This window comes from Ahaetulla prasina, chromosome 2 (genome assembly GCF_028640845.1).
Source record: "Ahaetulla prasina isolate Xishuangbanna chromosome 2, ASM2864084v1, whole genome shotgun sequence".
NCBI lineage: Eukaryota > Metazoa > Chordata > Lepidosauria > Squamata > Colubridae > Ahaetulla > Ahaetulla prasina.
Genome location: NC_080540.1, coordinates 233,284,297 through 233,302,534, shown reverse-complemented (window position 1 = coordinate 233,302,534; position 18,238 = coordinate 233,284,297). Strand labels below are relative to the sequence as shown.

Genomic DNA, 18,238 nt, shown 5'->3' with positions numbered 1-18,238 from the left:
GGAGGACGGAGGCCAGGCGGGAACAGCCCACGCTCGAAGAGGAAAGGGAGGCGAGTGGGTGGGTGGCTGGGGCGAGACCCCACCACAAACACACACACACGCCCGTGAGGCGTCTTGCTTGCATGTCACACACACGCACGCTCGCTGGGAAAAAAAGGATGGATGGATGGATGGAAGTAAGGAAGGAAGGATGGATTGATGGATGGGCGACCGCTTTGAGCGCAACCTTCTCCCGCAACTAAGGGGGTCAATGTTTTCCCCAATCCTAGGGTGTGAAACAGTCATTCTTTCTTCCCCTAGTCTCTCCGAGATCGCACTGCAGCGCCCATCATCCCCAGCCGGCAATCTGAGCTCGTGCCATCGATGTGGTCCTTGAACTTCCCCCTCCTTGTTTCTAACCCAGCCTAGGATGGCCGGCGTGGAGGGTGTGGTGGTGGTAAAACGGCCAGGAGAAAGCTTTCGCTCTTTTCGAGAGGTCCTCTTGGAAGGCTGCCTTGGAAAGGGAAAGTGGGGAGGGGGCAGAGATTTCTCCCCCAAAGGTCCCCTTGGAAGGCTGGGTTGGAAAGGGAAAGTGGGGAGGGGGCAGAGATTTCTTCCTCGGGTCCTTCTAGAGTCCTTGAGAAACTGATATCATACAAGGTTAATAAATTATACTCCTCCTCCTCATTGATGAGTTTTTCATCCTGAAATTGATTGAAACATTGTACCATCATATGCTGCCATAGTATAGTGTTAACAACATCTGTAAAGATGATATATGAGCATGACACTAAGTTTTTTCTATATTTCCCCCTTTATTGAAAAACTTCCATCATGCTTCTTTCTGAAAACAAAGGTCATTATAATATACCTCATTATATATTTGATTTGATGATATTTCAGTTAATAAATACCATTTAAGGTGTTAAGCTTCTTTTCTTTTTCAGCAGCAAAGTGAATTACAACTTTAAAGAACTTTATTACTTTATATTCATTTATTTTAAGTATAGATTTTAGATTTTTAAACAAATATGTTTAGAGCTTTTATATCTTTCAAGTTATTCAAATTATCCCTCAGCAGGTATATAATGGCATCCAATTCCAATATCATGTTGGGGCTTTTGAGCAAGGGAGGAGGCGTGAGCACCGCCTTTCGCTGGCATTCCGGGATTTCCCCTTTGTTTAGAGCTGGGAATCCTCCTTCCCCTTTGCACTCCTCCTCCCTCTCTCTCTCTCTCTCTCTCTCTCACACACACACACACACACACACACACACACAGACTTCTAAAGTCGATTGGCACAATGAAGGCAAAGACCACAATTGTTTTAAGAAAGAAGCTTTAGCAGGAGGGGATGGGAGGGTGTTTTAAGTTTTGGCAAACAGCCAGGCCAACTGTATTGGAGAAGGTCACACAACTGGCCTTAACATTTTAGCTGCTGTCTTTTCCTCACACTTGGGTTTAATGATATTAGAGACCCTTATTGCCCTGCCAAAAAAAAAAAAAAGCCACCCCAACGTCTATGAAAATTAACCTTCTCTGCCAAGAGACACTGTGCAGGGTATTTTCACTATTGGTGTGCATACAGGCTTAGATTTGTGCTGGGTTCTTAGTGCTTAGAGCACTGACCTTCAGAGGCACCCTGGTCCCTTGGAAGCTAAAGGAGGACTCATTTTCATGCTTGCAGTTGTATTGTCAATTTCTGTGAGACAATGTTGTTGAAGTAACTCACTCACTCATTCATTCATTCATTCATTCCTTGTGTGTCCAATCACACTTAGCCAATAAAAATTCTATTCTATTCTATTCTATTCATTCATTCATTCATTCATTTATTTTGTCAAATACATATTAAATAATTATATAAATATAAGCATGAATTGAATACATAAAGGAATACAACTAAAGGGAACATTAGGACAGGGACGGTAGGCACGCTGGTGCTCTTATGCACGCCTTACAGACCTCTTAGGAATGGGGTGAGGTCAATACTAGATAGTCTTTGGTTAAGGCTTTGGGGATTTTGGGAAGAGACCACAGAGTCAGGTAGCACATTCAGGCATTAACAACTCTGTTACTGAAGTCACATTTTCTGCAATCTAGATTGGAGGTTCACTTTAAGTTTGAATCTATTGTGTTCTCGTGTATTGTTGTGGTTGAAGCTGAAGTAGTCATTGATAGGAAGTACATTGTAGCAGATAATTTTATGAGCTATGCTCAGGTCATACCAAAGGCGGCGTAGTTCTAAATTTTCTAAAGCTGGGAATCCTCCTTCCCCCTTTTGCACTTTTATTGTTTTTCGTTCAAATAAATATTCATGTTATTTTACTTGGCTCTATCTTTATTTTTTACATTGACCAGTAGCTGCCTCATTTCCCACCCTCGGCTTATACTCGAGTCAATAGTTTTTCCCAGTTTTTGTGGTAAAATTAGGTGCCTCGGCTTATATTCGGATCGGCTTATACTCGAGTATATACGGTACTCTCCATATGGGACTGGGATGCATTCCTGTAGTTTTTTGGAAGCTGTTTTCTTTATAGCTTTATCCAAAATAGAAAAATATATTTAAAAAGCAATTACAGTATTTTGCATTGGATTACTTTAAATTGACCATATCAAGAAATATTCTGATCTGCAAAAGAAAGATGAGTGGGATTTCATGCGTATTATGCTTAATTTTAATATGCGCATCAGCATGAAAAAATATTGGCAAATATAAGACATGAATCATCATATAAATTATTACTTAAAACAAATATTTGGGAAATGTTTCCATTTTTAATTTTCCACTTAAAGCAACAATCTCAAAGCAAAGCTGGAAAAAAACCATAGGAAATACAGATCTATTAATTCGTAACACATTTTTATCTGTATATCTCTTCTCTAAACCAATTTTATTTTATTTTACATGAATTTTTAGTATTCTACAGATGCGGTTATACCGTAAGTTCTTCTGCTTATCATTAAATTGCAAGTCAGCTTGGATATATTTAATTTATATACTGTGTGAACACTAGAGGGTTCTATAAGCCTTTAGATAAAATGGCTAATTGTAAAATTATTTACTTGTTCTTCCGTTCCTTTTCTTTTTACCTATTTTAATCTCTTCCTTTGTAATTTAACTCAGAATTATCTATAGAATGCTGCCATTAAGGCAGAGCCTTGATTTGGTTCTGAAGGCAAATGTAGATGCATGGTATGACAAAGACTTAATATAAAATAATTTGCCTTTTTCACATGGAAATCAAGTAGAATGCTAGCATACTCTAGCACGGGGGTCTCCAACCTTGGCAACTTTCAGCTTGGTGGACTTCAACTCTCAGAATTCTGGGAATTGAAGTCCGCCAGGCTTAAAGTTGCCAAGGTTGGAGACCCCTGCTTTAGCATGAGACTTTCACCAGAGATGATTAAGTCTCTATGTAGTTCACTGAGTGATTTTGAGACAGTCATATTCAGTTCTGTTCATCCCACAAGATGTAGAGGATCCTAGAAGAAGCAATTAATTCATATCCTTGGCACTGAGTAAACATTACGGAAACTACATCAGTCATGGTAGTGAGAGATCATGATCAGGCCAGTGCAATCCCTGTGGTCTTCCTTAACCTTTTGGTGGCTTTCAATTCCATTGGCTACGTTACCCTTTTGGTTTGTCTTCAAGGGATTGAAGAGAGAGTGCTGTTTTTGCAGTGCTTTTCCTCCATTTTGAAGAACTTGTGGAGATTTCATTTGATGGAATAACTCAAGGAACTCTCCTCTCTTTGCTCGTCTGTAATATCTAAATGAAACTTCTGAGAGATGGTTTAGTATCATAATATGTGTGTGATACACAGTTATACATCTTGTCCCTAGAGAAGATAAAAGATAAACAGATGATAATGGTACAAGTGTTGATTTGGATGGGTAGGAAGAATCTTCAACTGAATTTCTCCAAGACAAAATGACTTTGGGTTTATTCCAGGGAAATTCAGTTTTTGATTCTAAATGAGTTTATATTTCCTCACTCAGAGGTGATCTGCAATTTAGGAATTCTATTAAATTCAGGTTCCTGCTCAAGGAATAGCTGGCAATTGTTGATAGGAGGGCTTTTACACAGCTACATCTTTTGCACCTATTGTAACCTTTCTGGATCAGAATGCACGCAGTCATTCATGCCATAGTCACACCCATTTTGATTCCTGTAATAGCAATAGCACTTAGACTTATATACCGCTTCATAGTGTTTTTACAGCCCTCTCTAAGCGGTTTACAGAGTCAGCATATTGTCCCCAACAATCTGGGTCCTCATTTTACCCACCTCAGAAGGATGGAAGGCTGAGTCAACCTTGAGCCGGTGAGATTTGAACTGCTGAACTGCAGCTAGCAGTCAGCTGAAGTAGCCTGCAGTACTGCACTCTAACCACTGCGCCATCTTGGCTCTTTATATGTAATGTCCTTTACATGTAATGTCCTTTACATGGGATTTCCCTTGACAAAAATCTAGAAGCCATAATGGTTGCAGAACCTGGAAGCCTGGATATTGAGTGGAGTATCTCAATATCTTCAGGTGTCCTTGATACTTCTGGAGCTTCATTGGCTACCTGTTGGCTTTTGGATGCAAGTCAAGATGTATATTGGCGTTTTAAGACCCTGAATGGATGTGGACCCAGTTATCTGAGAAATTGGCTTCTCCTGTATTAATCAGCCAGCTTCTCCTGTATTAATCAGCTTTGCTGGCTGAGGGACTCTGGGAGTTGAACTTCACAAGTCTTAAAGGGACCATGGTTGGAGACCCCTGCCATAGAGTGTCACAGAGTATACCATGGCTTGTATGATTCTGATTTTGGTAGATATAGACACATCATGGTATTTGAATACATTTTTCAAGACTTTCATGGCTGGTCTATCAAGGGCCAGTCTGTAGCATATTTCTTGACCACTTGTTCTTTACCAGTGTTAATATACTAAAATGAAGAAGCTAGCCACCATTTTGATGTCTTCATTTTCTATTATAAAGCTGTTTGTTCCACCTATTGTCATTAGTGTAGTCTCCTTTACATTTAATTTTAGTTCCTTCTTTTTTCACTGTGCTTTTTGACTTTTAGAATAGAATAGAATAGAATATTTTTATTTATAGACTGCCCTTCTCCCGAAGGACTCAGGGCAGTGTACAGACCTTGCATTTTCAGCTCTCAGGGTAGAGTTACAAGCAATGTGCCTTGAATAGTATTTCAAATAAAAAGGAATTGGAATATTTTGTGACCTACTCAATGAGGCAGTATCTGCCATATGGTAGACATCATCAGACATTTTGACGGGCTCCCAAACATAAAGATATGCACTTAACTCCCAATACGAAGACAAATGTTCCAGAGAAATCCACAAAACATTTCAACATTCAAACAAGACACCCATAAATCTTCCTAATATTTTTAAAGGGTCAAAAATAAAATATAACAGTTTGCGTATTGTGATCTTCTTTAAGAAGAACAAAATCTTTGGAAACAGGATTATTACACAGTAGATGTACTTATTTTTTTTTGTGAACAATGCCAATAAATAGGGTTTGAAAATTATTTAAATGTCCAAGATCCTATTTAAACCTTATTTCACTAAAAAAAAATTAAATCAAATAGTCTTCCATGCATTATGATAATTGATAAAGAGCTAGTGTTATAATCAAAATGTTTATTGATGATAAAAAATTGGTAAAATAAAGTTATAACTTTGAAACCTCAAAATACATGTATTTAATTATAGCTATTTTAATGTGCAGAATAAGAGTCAACAATGATTTGATGGCACATAGTTAAGCAATCGAATATACCACAATAAAGACAAAGAATGAGCATCCAATCCTGCCTACATTTGGTTGTCAGATTATTGATTAGTCAACTGTACAAAAAGTCAGTTCACTTTGAACTATTCTTGGCCTTACTTAAGCTTTATTTATTTACAATCAGAGATCTATTCACTAGCTGTCTGAAGGCTGATTTTTACTAAAATATAACGTTAGCCTTCCTTAACACCAATCTTGCTATAAAAGCTTTTCTAGTGATCATAATAATAAATAGCTAATTTTCTATGACCTTTCCATTAACTGCATTACACGTGTGCACTACTTAATCCTAGATGCCATATTTTATCAAAATTGTTGGTTAATGAATCCCAAAATGCTTCTACAGCAGAGTTTTCTAATCATTATCAAAAAAGCTGCAAGTGTTAGGATCACAAGGATTAAACCTGGCTTGCCATTAAAGTAGTAGTAAAGTATTGATTCAACTCTGAACAAATTTTCCATACATGAACTGCTACAATGTTCCAGAAGTTTTGAGTACTTGATGTATGCCTTAGTCACCAACTGGTGGTCCATGGACCACTGGTGGTCCGCGAGAAAACTTCAGTGGTCCGCAGAAAAATTATTTGCATTTTTTATATTGCACTAAATCAGGAGTCCTCAAACTACAGTCCCTGGGACAGATATGTGCAATAAACGTTTGTGTTGCTGCAGAGAGTCTCCCCCTTCGGGGTCTTTTTCTATGGGTCAGAGGGGGGGAGAAATTCTGACTTGGGGTCTGCTTTGGCCTCCTGGTCAGGGCTTTGGGCGAAGGCTGGAGGAAAGTGCCGCTGGTGGCAAAGAGCTGGAGGACCTTATCCCAGTGGGACTGCATCATGGCCTGGAACTGGCCTTCTTCTTCCCTCTGCTTGGAAAGCCTATGCTTGTAGTCCTCAGTGAGGTGCTTCTGCTGAGCCTCCTTCTTGGTCAGTTCCAATTTGAACTGAGCAGCTGTTTTGCCAACTCTTTCTCATGGTGGCTGCTTAGCTCCAACAACTGCTTCCTGTTGGGGCCCTAAGGAGCTCGGGCTGGGAGGGAGGGGTGAGTAGAGGCTGGCAAGGCATGGAACATTGAGGTGGCCACTTGACATGAGTGGCCACTTGACGTGAGTGACATTGAGTTGGCCACGCCCACCCAATCACATGACCACCTAGCCACGCCTACCCAGCTGGTCTTTAGGCAGATCATATTAGTGGTCCGTGGGATTTAAAATTATAATTTAGTGGTCCCTGAGGTCCAAAAGGTTGGTGACCCCTGCCTTAGAACAGCGGGCCCCAACCTTTTGGGCACCAGGAACTGGTTCTGTGGACAAAAGGTTTTTCCATGGACCAGAGGGCCATGGTTTCTCATGCTGCCTGCATCCCATGGATGTTTGCGTGGCCCAGTTTCTATCATGCCTTAGAATACACTTAAACATATTTTGCTTAATCTAGCTAATGGAATTTCAGTATTCCTGTTAACAATTAAATAAGTTGTTACCTACATGAAACTGCTACTGAGGATACCTCAAGTCAACTAAAGCAAACTAATGAGTATAGAAACTGTCTCAAAAAATATACAATTAGGATAGGTTAAACTGAAAAACATAGGGGTTATAATTTGCTGATCACTAAAGATTAAATATCTTAATTTGGGAAATTCCAAAGTATAATAAAGTATTCTAAACCAAGTACTGATATTTGCAGATAAGCTGTCCATTATTCATAAGCCCCATACCTACTGTTTTATTTTGTAAAGATGAAAACTTAGTAATGTATAGAGAAGGCACAGAGTATTTAAAAATGTGCATTTGGAATCCAAGAATTTTGGATAACTCTCTTTAGGAGGTACTGTATGTGTGCAAGTATCTAGACCAGCAGAGCATATGTTCACAAAAGCTGCTGTGTCTGAAGAAATGAACAGGGCATAGCATCAAAGCAACTTCTATCCAAAATTTATGAAAGCAGAGAACTAAAGAACAGTCTTGTATACAAAGAATTGCTTCTGTTCTTCGTATTACTAATTAAATGGGTAATCCTGATCAAGAGAAAAAACAGATAGCATATTAAAAGGCCTTTCTAGAAGCAAAGACTAAGGAACAGACTAAAGTGCAAAATATATTTATGTGTATATGTGCGCACATCTTTATTCTTTTAAAAACCATTTACTAATTTTGATTCTTCCATTTATGCTATTAGAGCCTTTCTGTGTAAAAACAATACAATTGAAATGGTTTGGTATCTTTGAAAAATACAAATTTACCAATCAGATTTACTGATTAAATTATAGCCAAATTATATAATAAAACCTACAGCTGTCTAACTACAATAATTCCTGACTGCAATGATACAATGTTTATAATCTTTGTTTACAAACTAAAAGAAGCAAAGTAGGAGCCATAGGCTTCAGTCAAAAATAGAACATCCTCCATGGGGCACTTAATATGTATTGGGGTGATTTCTTCTTTTCTTATCCCATCGCTTACCTACAAACAAATCCTTAAAATCTCATAATTTCAGGTCTGTGTCAATCTTGTTTTGTTTTTTTATTTATACATCCCTTAATATATTTTAAACACTATCTATCTGTAGTTGTAGACTGTAGAGGAAGGAATGGCAAACATTGGAGGCAAAGTTAAAAGTGGGATCAGTCTAGAATCTACATAGCCATAAGTAAACTAAATCAAATCCCATTGAATTCTGTTGACCTTTATCTAACCCCTGCCAGGTGCTAACCATTAGTTGAGAATATTCCTCTGTCTAGGTATGAGTAGCAATAAATCCATTTAATTGAACCTTCATGTATGGACCATATCTTTCACGCCCAGCATAGATGGCCTTAAAATTAACTTTTGGGTCAGTTGTTCAAAAATATCCTTCAATATGTCCAATGTTACGCTTCATTCCACCTTAGTACTGTAAATCACATTTAAGTTTTCCTCTCCTTTAATTGTAATCTTTAATTCCTTCTGGTTCCCTCTAATGTCCCCCTTCAAAGTTTCATCCTGTCATGTTTTTTAAAGAGAATTCAAAACAAAAGCATTCTCTTGTGGGAAGGATTCTTATAATTAATTCTAAAATTTTATTTAAAAATTATTTTGCTAAGGTTTGAAGGAAAAAGATTTTTAATAGCTGAGAAGCAGTTAAAAAACAATTTCCAAAAGTTATTTAAAAAGGAAGTCCTGTGTCCTTTCAAATATCCTGACTGTGGTTTGAGTAAGGTGACTATTCCCTGGTCTCCCAGAGCTCTAAAACCCATCAGATAGTTACCTTGTGGCCTCTTTGTGAGGAGCAACTTATATGGAGCATCTATGGGTGATCCCAGGTCCTTTCCTTGTTTGAAGAGGACATATGAAGACCGGATCTTCTTAACTGGGTCTTCATTTTGCTGGAGTCATCAATTTTTGGCAGAGCTATATTCAGTTCACCATTTCTTCCTGGAAGTTTCATCTTGAGGGGAAAAAAAATATTCCGGAGTAAACTTATTTCAAAATCACTTCAGCCTATGATTAATGCTAAACAAGAAACTGAAAGTGAATCCCATGTGCTAGAGGGGAATATGAAAGAACCTCCAGTTATTTTCTAATTGATTAGATGAGTTGAGCTTTGGAATTTAAACAGAACTCCAGATTCATCCATTCATATATTTGTGTCTATGCATATGCCAATATCTATTAATTATATGATTTGTGCATCTATCCAAGAAAAAACCATATGAACAGATTGTGCCTTTGAAACTATCACTATAGGTATGTTAATGTTACTTGACTATTTTTTATTCTTCCAGAATCGAATGGAGGAAAGCAAAGCACTATTTAGGACAATTATCACATATCCCTGGTTCCAGAATTCTTCAGTCATTCTATTCTTAAATAAGAAAGACCTTTTAGAGGAAAAAATAATGTATTCACATCTAGTTGACTATTTCCCGGAGTATGATGGTAAGTTTGTGTTGTTGTTTTTTCATAAAACATTGTGTGCAAATAGTGTAACAGCAATAAGACAACATTATACAGTTGATAGGTGAGAACAAGCTTGCCTTCCATAGTTCTGTCATATTAATAATAATAATAATAATATTTTAATTTTTATACCGCCCTTCTCCCGAAGGACTCATATTGCAGCCACCATTCCCAAATTTCTAATTAAATGGTGCAATCTTAACTACATGTTCAGATTGTCGGCTGTTATTTCTTAACTAGAAAAAGAGGCCTTGAACATACCATGGTTTGTGTCTTAAAGATTTGAAGTGGTGGAAATTCTATCCATATGACTGGAGGATGTTTTGTTTATTAAAATATCTGGTTGTGCATGTCTACATAATTAGAGCAATGGAGGTTACCGTATATGTCATTTTTCCTAATCTCATGGGATGAATAGAATAGGATAAGTCAAATTCACATGCAACGCAAGGAGACTTGCATATCTTACTAAAAGGATGTGGTTTGTTAAATTGATAATTATACTTTCTATGCATTGTCCCTCTACTTATTGAGAAGTAGAGAGAGAGAGAGAATGCACCTGCTGAATAATTGAAGCAAAGAGAAGGGTTTTTTCCCCCTTCACTTTCCCCTCCACCCTTGAAAGCTGACATGTTTCTTTCCCAATAAGTTATATTGCCTGGTGTACACTTCCATTTCCCAGTGATAGTCACTCTAATCTTATTTTAAAATGAGGCCCTATCTTCGTTCTCAATCATTTCATCCTCTATGCCTTTTCTATTTGTTTAAAGCAGGTATCAAACTTGATTTCACTGAGGGCCACATCAGGGTTGTGTTTGACCACAGGGGGCATGGCCAGGGTGGGAGTGGCCAGCTCGACATCACACATGTTGGGGGTGCCTGTGGTGGCCCAAGCACTCTGCCAGCGAAAATGGGCTCCTGAACTCTGTTTTCAGCTGCGACAGCCTCCTGCAACCCTCTGCCGTTTTTGCTGGCAGAGGCACTGCGGGCCAGTCCTTCACTGTTTTAAGGGCAGCCCTGGGGGCCAGATCTAAGCACCCCGCAGGCCGGATCCAGCCCCCGGGCCCTGAGTTTGAAACAGCTGGTTTAAAGTATAGTAGTACAGTAGCTCCCATCCTAATGTACTGTGAAATTCTTGCCTTTGGCTTGTTTCTAACCATCTTTAGTTTAAAAGATTAGATGTCAGTTCTCCAAGTTACCATGATTGTTGATTAAGATGTTGGGATGTATACACAACTTTTCTTCTATCCTTCAATATTCAGTCCTCATTGCTTGTTTAGATATCACCACAGTGTAATAATAGCCATTGAGAGGTAAGTCTTTGATACATGAACACATTGAGCCCAAAAATTCTGTTACTAAGCAAGACAGTTATAAAGTGAGATTTGCCTCATTTTATAACCATTCTTGCCACAATTGTTAAGTGAATCATTGCAGCCATTAAGTGAACCTGGCTTCCCCATTGACTTTGCTTGTCAGAATGTTGCAAAAGGTGATCACATGACCAACACCCCCAGGGTCAATGCAACTGTCTTAAATTCATGCCGATTGCCAAGCAGTCAAATTTTGATCACATGACCATGGGGAGGCTACAATGTCATAAGTTGAAAAATGGACATAAGTCACTTTTTTTAAGTACCATCGTGACTTTGAATGGTCTCAAAAACCAATAGTTGTAAGTCAGGGGCTACCTGTATTTTTCTAAAGATAAAATTCCATCTACTTCTTTTCTGGTGTAACAGGACCTCAGCGAGATGCACAGGCAGCAAGAGAATTTATCTTGAAGATGTTTGTTGACCTGAATCCTGAAAGTGAAAAAATTATCTACTCCCATTTCACGTGTGCCACAGACACAGAGAATATCCGCTTCGTCTTTGCTGCTGTCAAGGACACTATCTTACAGTTAAACCTGAAGGAGTACAACTTGGTCTAACTGTGCCTCTTAGATCTCTATCCACCCACTTCGGGCAATTGAAGATATTCAAGAGGGACTGTATTATCTGTGAAAATGATCTGCGTAATACTAATTTATTGCTGGCCTGGACTCTGTTAATATTTGCAGAGTTTGTAGTTAAATATTACAATTTTATTTAAACTTTACAGAGGAAAAGAAACAAAAGATGCTGAACTACATTCACAGCTCATTTCCTCTTTTTTTAAGTCAAAATTTTGTGACTTAATGTGTTCTAAATTTTCAGTTGTGCACTCACAAAACGATAGGGGTTTGGGTTGATTTTTGTTGTTGTTGTTGTGACTGAAGCAAAATCAAGTTGGGCTCTCCCTCCTCTTGTCTCTGCCTGTGTTTGTCTTGATTTATTTTTTTCAGGTACAATACCTATCCCCACAAATCTAATTTTCAGGTGTCCTTCTTAGGTTGGTGGGGGGGGGAACCTGCCACTAGAATTTAAGCCATCGAAAACTACTTTTATGAGGAATCAGATCTATTGATGTTCTGATTTTATTTAATTTTTGGCAGATGTAAAGTATACCTACCTTTCAGTATCAACTTTGCACTGTAGGAATGTTGTTCATTGGGAGTATTAATAGCAGTGTTGTAGATTTTTATCCATAACAGTACCATAGAAAAATCAACAAACTACATAGAACAGAGCAACAAATTACTGAGAAAGGGCATTTTTGAAGCAGATTAGCTTTTTGATCTGAATTTGCCATTTACTCTCTTCTAAAACCAATTTTTTTTGGGGGGGACCCTCCCTCTTCCCCCTATTTTTGCTTCTTAATCACAGATGCCAAATATATACCATGGAGATATTATACCCTGAAAACTCTGTTTTGATTAGTTTTTAAATTAAGCAGACGATCTAGATTTCTCATCCCAATTTCAGATTTTTAAAAATTGTTCAGAAACTATTGGCCAGATTTGGTTCTTTTCTTATAAACTTATAAACATAGTGGTTACAAAATATAAGATGATGATTTAAGATACCAAATTAACTGATTGGGAATCTCTTCCAGACAACTGCCAAATATTAAAGCAATGAGATGTTAGCTTTTTTCGTTTCCTCTTTGTACTGAAAAGCATTCCATTTCTCAATGCCAAGCTTCCCCCCATAACATTATGAGTAAAAAAAATGGTGCTACATACATATGCATATGGCCTAATTGAAAAACAGTTTTAATACTGTATCTAAAGTGCTATAAGATTGGACACTGTTGTTATTTTCCTTCTTTATTAAGGCACTTTTAATGGAAAAAAACAAAATAGCTAAAAGAGAGAGAGATAAAGAGAGAGAGAATGTACATATAAAGTTGTATTTGTGTGTGAAATGACAAAATGGAAGGTTAAACCTATATATAATTGTTTGAGAACAAGTCCAGTGGATTCAGAAGGATGGTTTTTGAGTAAATATATCAGTTTTAATAATAGAAAGGGGTGGGAACCACTACGCCTGTTTTGGTGGATATTCTCACTCTGCCTCTCTCCTCTTTTCTCCCTCCCTCCCTCTCTCTCTCTTTATTTTGGACTGAAATAAGATTTTTAAAGTTTTGTGTAAAACGACTCTGTAAATAAAAATTGTCAGTTTGGAAAATTGTACATGAGGTAGAAAAGTCAGATACGAAATTCAACTAATTTTTCTAAAAGGTAATTTTTGCAATTCTAGGTTTAAAATAAATTATCTGCATTATACTTTGGGGCAACAGAGGAGACAATGAATGCGATAAATTATGACTAAACCTCAAATGTAGGAGCAATCTACCAAGCTTTAGTATTACTGGCATAAGGGCCAGGTTCCCAGTATAACATTCTTAAAATAAGGCTTCATGGATAATCTACACCATATTACTAATAAGATTTCATTGATCCTTAATTCTTTCTATTAGAATTGATGAAAACTTGGATTGCTTTTGTTCCCTAATCATGAAATCTTGTAATTTTAAAATAGTAGGCCTAGTGCAATTATGAATGCTATAATCATTGTGAGATATGTATACGTATATGTATATGTATCTCACAGCATCCATACTGGCTTTGTAATCATTTTGGGCAGATTAAATGTGCTGTATTGATATGTATCTATGTAACTGTAATGTATGTCTTACAGATAATTCACAATTTAAATAATGTTATTTTATTTACTTTTTTAACAGAGAAGAATGTACATTTTGTCAGTTTATTTCTGACTAGGAGGTGTTTTTTTTTTAATTTTTAATCTACAAACAGTTATTATAGTTCAGAGTGGTACTAGCATCATGCAGTATAAAATCATTTGCACTGCCCTGAGTTAAAATTGGAATGGACACTCACGTGCACTTGCATACACACAGAGGAATTTAAGCTCTTTCTTGTCGGACTACATTGTTCTTTGGCAAATGGAAAGGTTAGTTTGCATCTCCAGTCTTTTCACAGTAAAAATGTGGAGGGGGGGGGTTGTTTTTACCACAGTGAAGATTCTTTTAAGCAGCCACTTAATATTGAAGGCACTGATCAGCTATCGAGCCATTGAGCTGGCAACTCTGCAATTAGTTAAGTTTGTCTGCTTTGATAAGGTAATGGGAGCATATGTTGAAGCTATTCACAAGAAGGGATAATAGGAACAAGGTGCAAGAAGGTGATCATGAAAAATCGCTTTGGGTTGGAAGCTTTTTTAAATATAGGGTGCATATTTCAACATGTATTCCATTTGAGGTTTTTTGGTGGGATTTTTTTTTTTGTATTTGTATTTCCAACATCCAATGAGAATTTTAAACAGACAATTGCTTCATGCTACCAGGGAGTTCATAGGAATTCATTTTTGCAACAGCTACCATCTGTTATCCTCCCCCCCCCCCAAAAAACCCCAATGGCTCAGCTGTCACTTCCTCACTTAAGTCATATTTCAAATTTTATTTCAAACTAACATTTGAAAAAATGTAATTTTTAAAAAAATGTGACAGTGTTGCAGCAGATACCTTTATAAATATTTTATGTTGGAATGTCAAAATTAATGGTAAAATTGGCACTGTAAGAGAAAAATGACACATAAATTTTTTCTAACAGGATTAGGGATTTTTTTTTCTACTGATGTTGATGCAAATGAAGAATATCATACAAAGGAATTATTATTTATTCAACCTTTCTTGTTTCCATTGAGCTTTTAAGAATGGAACTTGAGGTATTATATATAGATATATAGATATATAAATGGCATTACCAATTTTACAGGATCCTTGTAATAGCTAGGAAGACTGCCATTGTAGGAGCTGAATCTCCGTGTAGCATTTGAAATGGCAAACCCCTCATTCAGTTTACAAAGCTTTCCTGTCAGTTCTGAGTGGAGACCAGGAAAAAGTGATGGCATACCGAAATGGCCAGAAAGTAGCTAGTAGCTTTGGCTCATCTTTTTCATCACAAATGACCTTGCGAAAGCGACTGTATCTGATGCTCAGGATCTCAAAGCCAATTCACCAGATCTTCAGTGAGAACTGCACTTGAGAGCAGTATATACGAAAAGAATTCAGAAAAAGTGCTTTGAGCCTCTTGTAAGAGGGAGCCCAGTGCCTGCTATTTGTTAAAGAAGCTGCCATTTTTCAGGCTTCTTTGTGGGCCTGCAAAAAAAAAATCATGACAGTCGGAAGAAATCTATCCATTAATGTTAATGAAACAAAGCAGGTGAAATTTTTCCTCACTTCACTTGAGCATGAAGGAGCAGAAAGGTGCTGGGCTTGTGATTGTGTGAGGTCAGAAAAGTTCAGACTCCAGGCCTACCAAACATTTTTGTCTTGAATGGAAGTGGTAACTAAGACCCATACCTGGTGTATGACAATCTCTCTTCTCTTTAAAAGGGAATAAACAAACCTTTCCACTTTAAGTGGATTTTTTTCTTCTATTTTTTTAAATGGGTTGAAGGAAAGAAAGAACAGAAGAGATTAAATACGCTGCAGGATGTGGAATTGTTCTTTATTATGGATCCATGGAAGAATTTTGGAAGTATCAGAAAAGGGGAGAATCAAAAACTATGAAGTGACAACCTTAGCTGAGGCCATCATCTTGACCCCCTACAAACCTCTGTATTTTTCTGTATAATTTCCATAAATTTAAACATGACATATGTAGCTGTAGTATAGGTAAATTACATTTTTTTGTGGGAATTTGAAGGAGAACTTTAACTGCCGAGACAACTTTGAATTGTCATTGATACATTGCTTTATGCCAGAGATCAAAATGCAACACAGATTTTTAAAGTGGTATTCCTCATCCCATTTAAGATTTATTATCTGAAGATTACGATGAGGATAGTTACAGGTTTGGTTTTGGTATATGCCTTAACAGATTTTGAGCCCAGATATTAGTGCCTCCTAAGTTATCCAAAGTAAACTTAAGAAGAAGATTTGTAACTTTGCCAAAACAATGTAATACTGCAAATCAGTTTCTTGGAAAGCTGTGTCTTAATGATGATTAGGATCTCAGTCTTATCTGAAATTTGTTCTCAGTATTTTATATTTAGTGGAAGTTGTGCAACAGTGTTTCCCATTCAATTCAATGGGGCTTGTCTTAAGAAAGCTGATGGATCATATCCATGCGTAGAAATGATCTTAGAGGAGATATTCATGGCTACTCTTTTTCTAAACCTCTTGAAATCTGCCATCCTCATTCCAGACATACAGTCCAGACATACAAAAGATGAATAAATGGACAAGAAGCTTTTCCTTTTTTATTCAAAAGTATTTCCATTGTGAAAATTATCTGAACCAGTTTCGTTTTAATTGTACCATGGCAGGATTTTTATTTTCCTGATTTCCAGGTTTTAAAGGGAACAGACTTTTTATGTGATGTATCAGTCAAGAATGACTGCATGATTTGCCAAAAAAAAAAAAAATGATAGGGGGAAATGTCTGCATATTAAAGAGACAGCTGGGCTTTCACAGCTTTTGGTTGTGAGTGTCAAATTACTTTTGACGTACAGGTTGACTTCTCCTGTTTGTTTTGGAGTTATCGCAAAAGACGGATTAAATGATTAAAAGAATTTTAATAAGTGTTAAAACATACAGCAAAAATAAAATGTACACCAGGTATAAAGATGTGCTCCTCTTCTTGAAACTTTTTTCTATTTCAGAACAAAATCTTTATGCCTGCAGCAACAGTATCTTCATTTCACAAGTGATGAGCATAGCCAGATCCACATTTTGCAGGTGGGGTCAAAAGAGTCAAGGTTACGGCCATAACCATATGATTGAATCCCACTTCTTGTTTATGTGGAATGGCTGTGACTGCTACCATTTTATTTGTACCTCTTCCTAAGACCCTATTTTAGGGGAAATAGAATCTTATAATTAACATGGCTTTGGAGTCCCCTCATATTGTTGACCTCAAATTCTGGAACACATTGCAAATGGCTGATTCCTGTTATTTAGGCAGATTCTTGGCTTTTGTAAATAGCTTTTTAGCCTACATACCTCATATACATACACCATAGTTGATATTAAATGTATACTTTCGTTCTATAGCCTTATTCTAATTTGGACATTCATTTGCACATCATTATAGTCCCTAATCTGGAGTTTTGTGTTTGTTCTCTGGGCCTTTTAGGTGAATGAGACATTATTCACTTAAAGATAACAGTGTTAATAAATATACCATCTGCTTTGATCTCTATTGAATTGAATTGTCCAGGAATAATTCACAATAACTCATTTACACATTGCAAGGCATGCTTTATCAGCAGTACATTTCCATTTTATTCTAGTATATGGGAATTCATTTGAACTGTGATTAAATGGCATTTAAAACATGGATAATCCCTGTAATTCTTATTATGCCTATATTCTTGCAAATGGGTCACTTTCCTTGTATTTCCTTCAAAGTAAACCTTGAATGCAGTTACTACAATTTTATAGACAATACTTATGTTTGAACAAGTTATCTGGAAATGAAATAGGAGCTGGTAAGCTTAAATAGAAAGATTAAAACAAGATTTTGAAAGTGCCAGGTAGCAGAAGGATTCAGCCATGTGTCCTTCCTTCAACATACTTGTAAAATTCAATTTGTTAGTGATTTCTTTATAACAATATCTTGAAAGCTAGCCTTATAGGACCTACATGTTGACCAGATGGGACTCTTGTACTTTTAACTCAGCAGTATTTTATTACTTACGCTTGTTCTTAATATCCTTCAAATGCATGTATCATCTATGATTTGAGACTGAACCTTTTTGGCAACAGCTAATGTATTATAATACCCAAATGACTGCACTAGTTAAAATTACAGCATTTTGGCCATACTTTTGTACTCCAGCATCTTTCTTCCTCTACATTTGCATCTCTTAAAATACTTTTGCCTCATTGTTATCTTTAAATGCTCTTTTATAATTATAGGAATAAATACTTTTATTCCCATTATTGTTTCAAAGTGCAGTACTGTATCCTAACCAGGCATGCTAATCTGTAAAAAGCTATATATTCTGAATATATTTGAAAAGGGTAATATGTTCTCACACTCCCCCATATTGGATGGTATAACTTCAACATTTTAATATAGATGGGCTAGTTCATTATCAAGATATATTAATA

General features: G+C 36.9%; 1 protein-coding gene across 1 annotated transcript in view; it reads left to right on the top strand.

Moving 5' to 3' along the window:
* Positions 1–17,949, top strand: part of LOC131193592 (guanine nucleotide-binding protein G(q) subunit alpha) — a 112,217-nt gene extending 94,268 nt beyond the window's left edge. Inside the window, exons 6-7 of the mRNA XM_058173940.1 lie at positions 9,556–9,709; positions 11,473–17,949. Coding sequence (XP_058029923.1) covers positions 9,556–9,709; positions 11,473–11,663 — 345 coding nt within the window. The 3' untranslated portion in view covers positions 11,664–17,949. The remainder of the gene's footprint in view (positions 1–9,555; positions 9,710–11,472) is intronic.
* Positions 17,950–18,238: the final 289 nt, after the last annotated feature.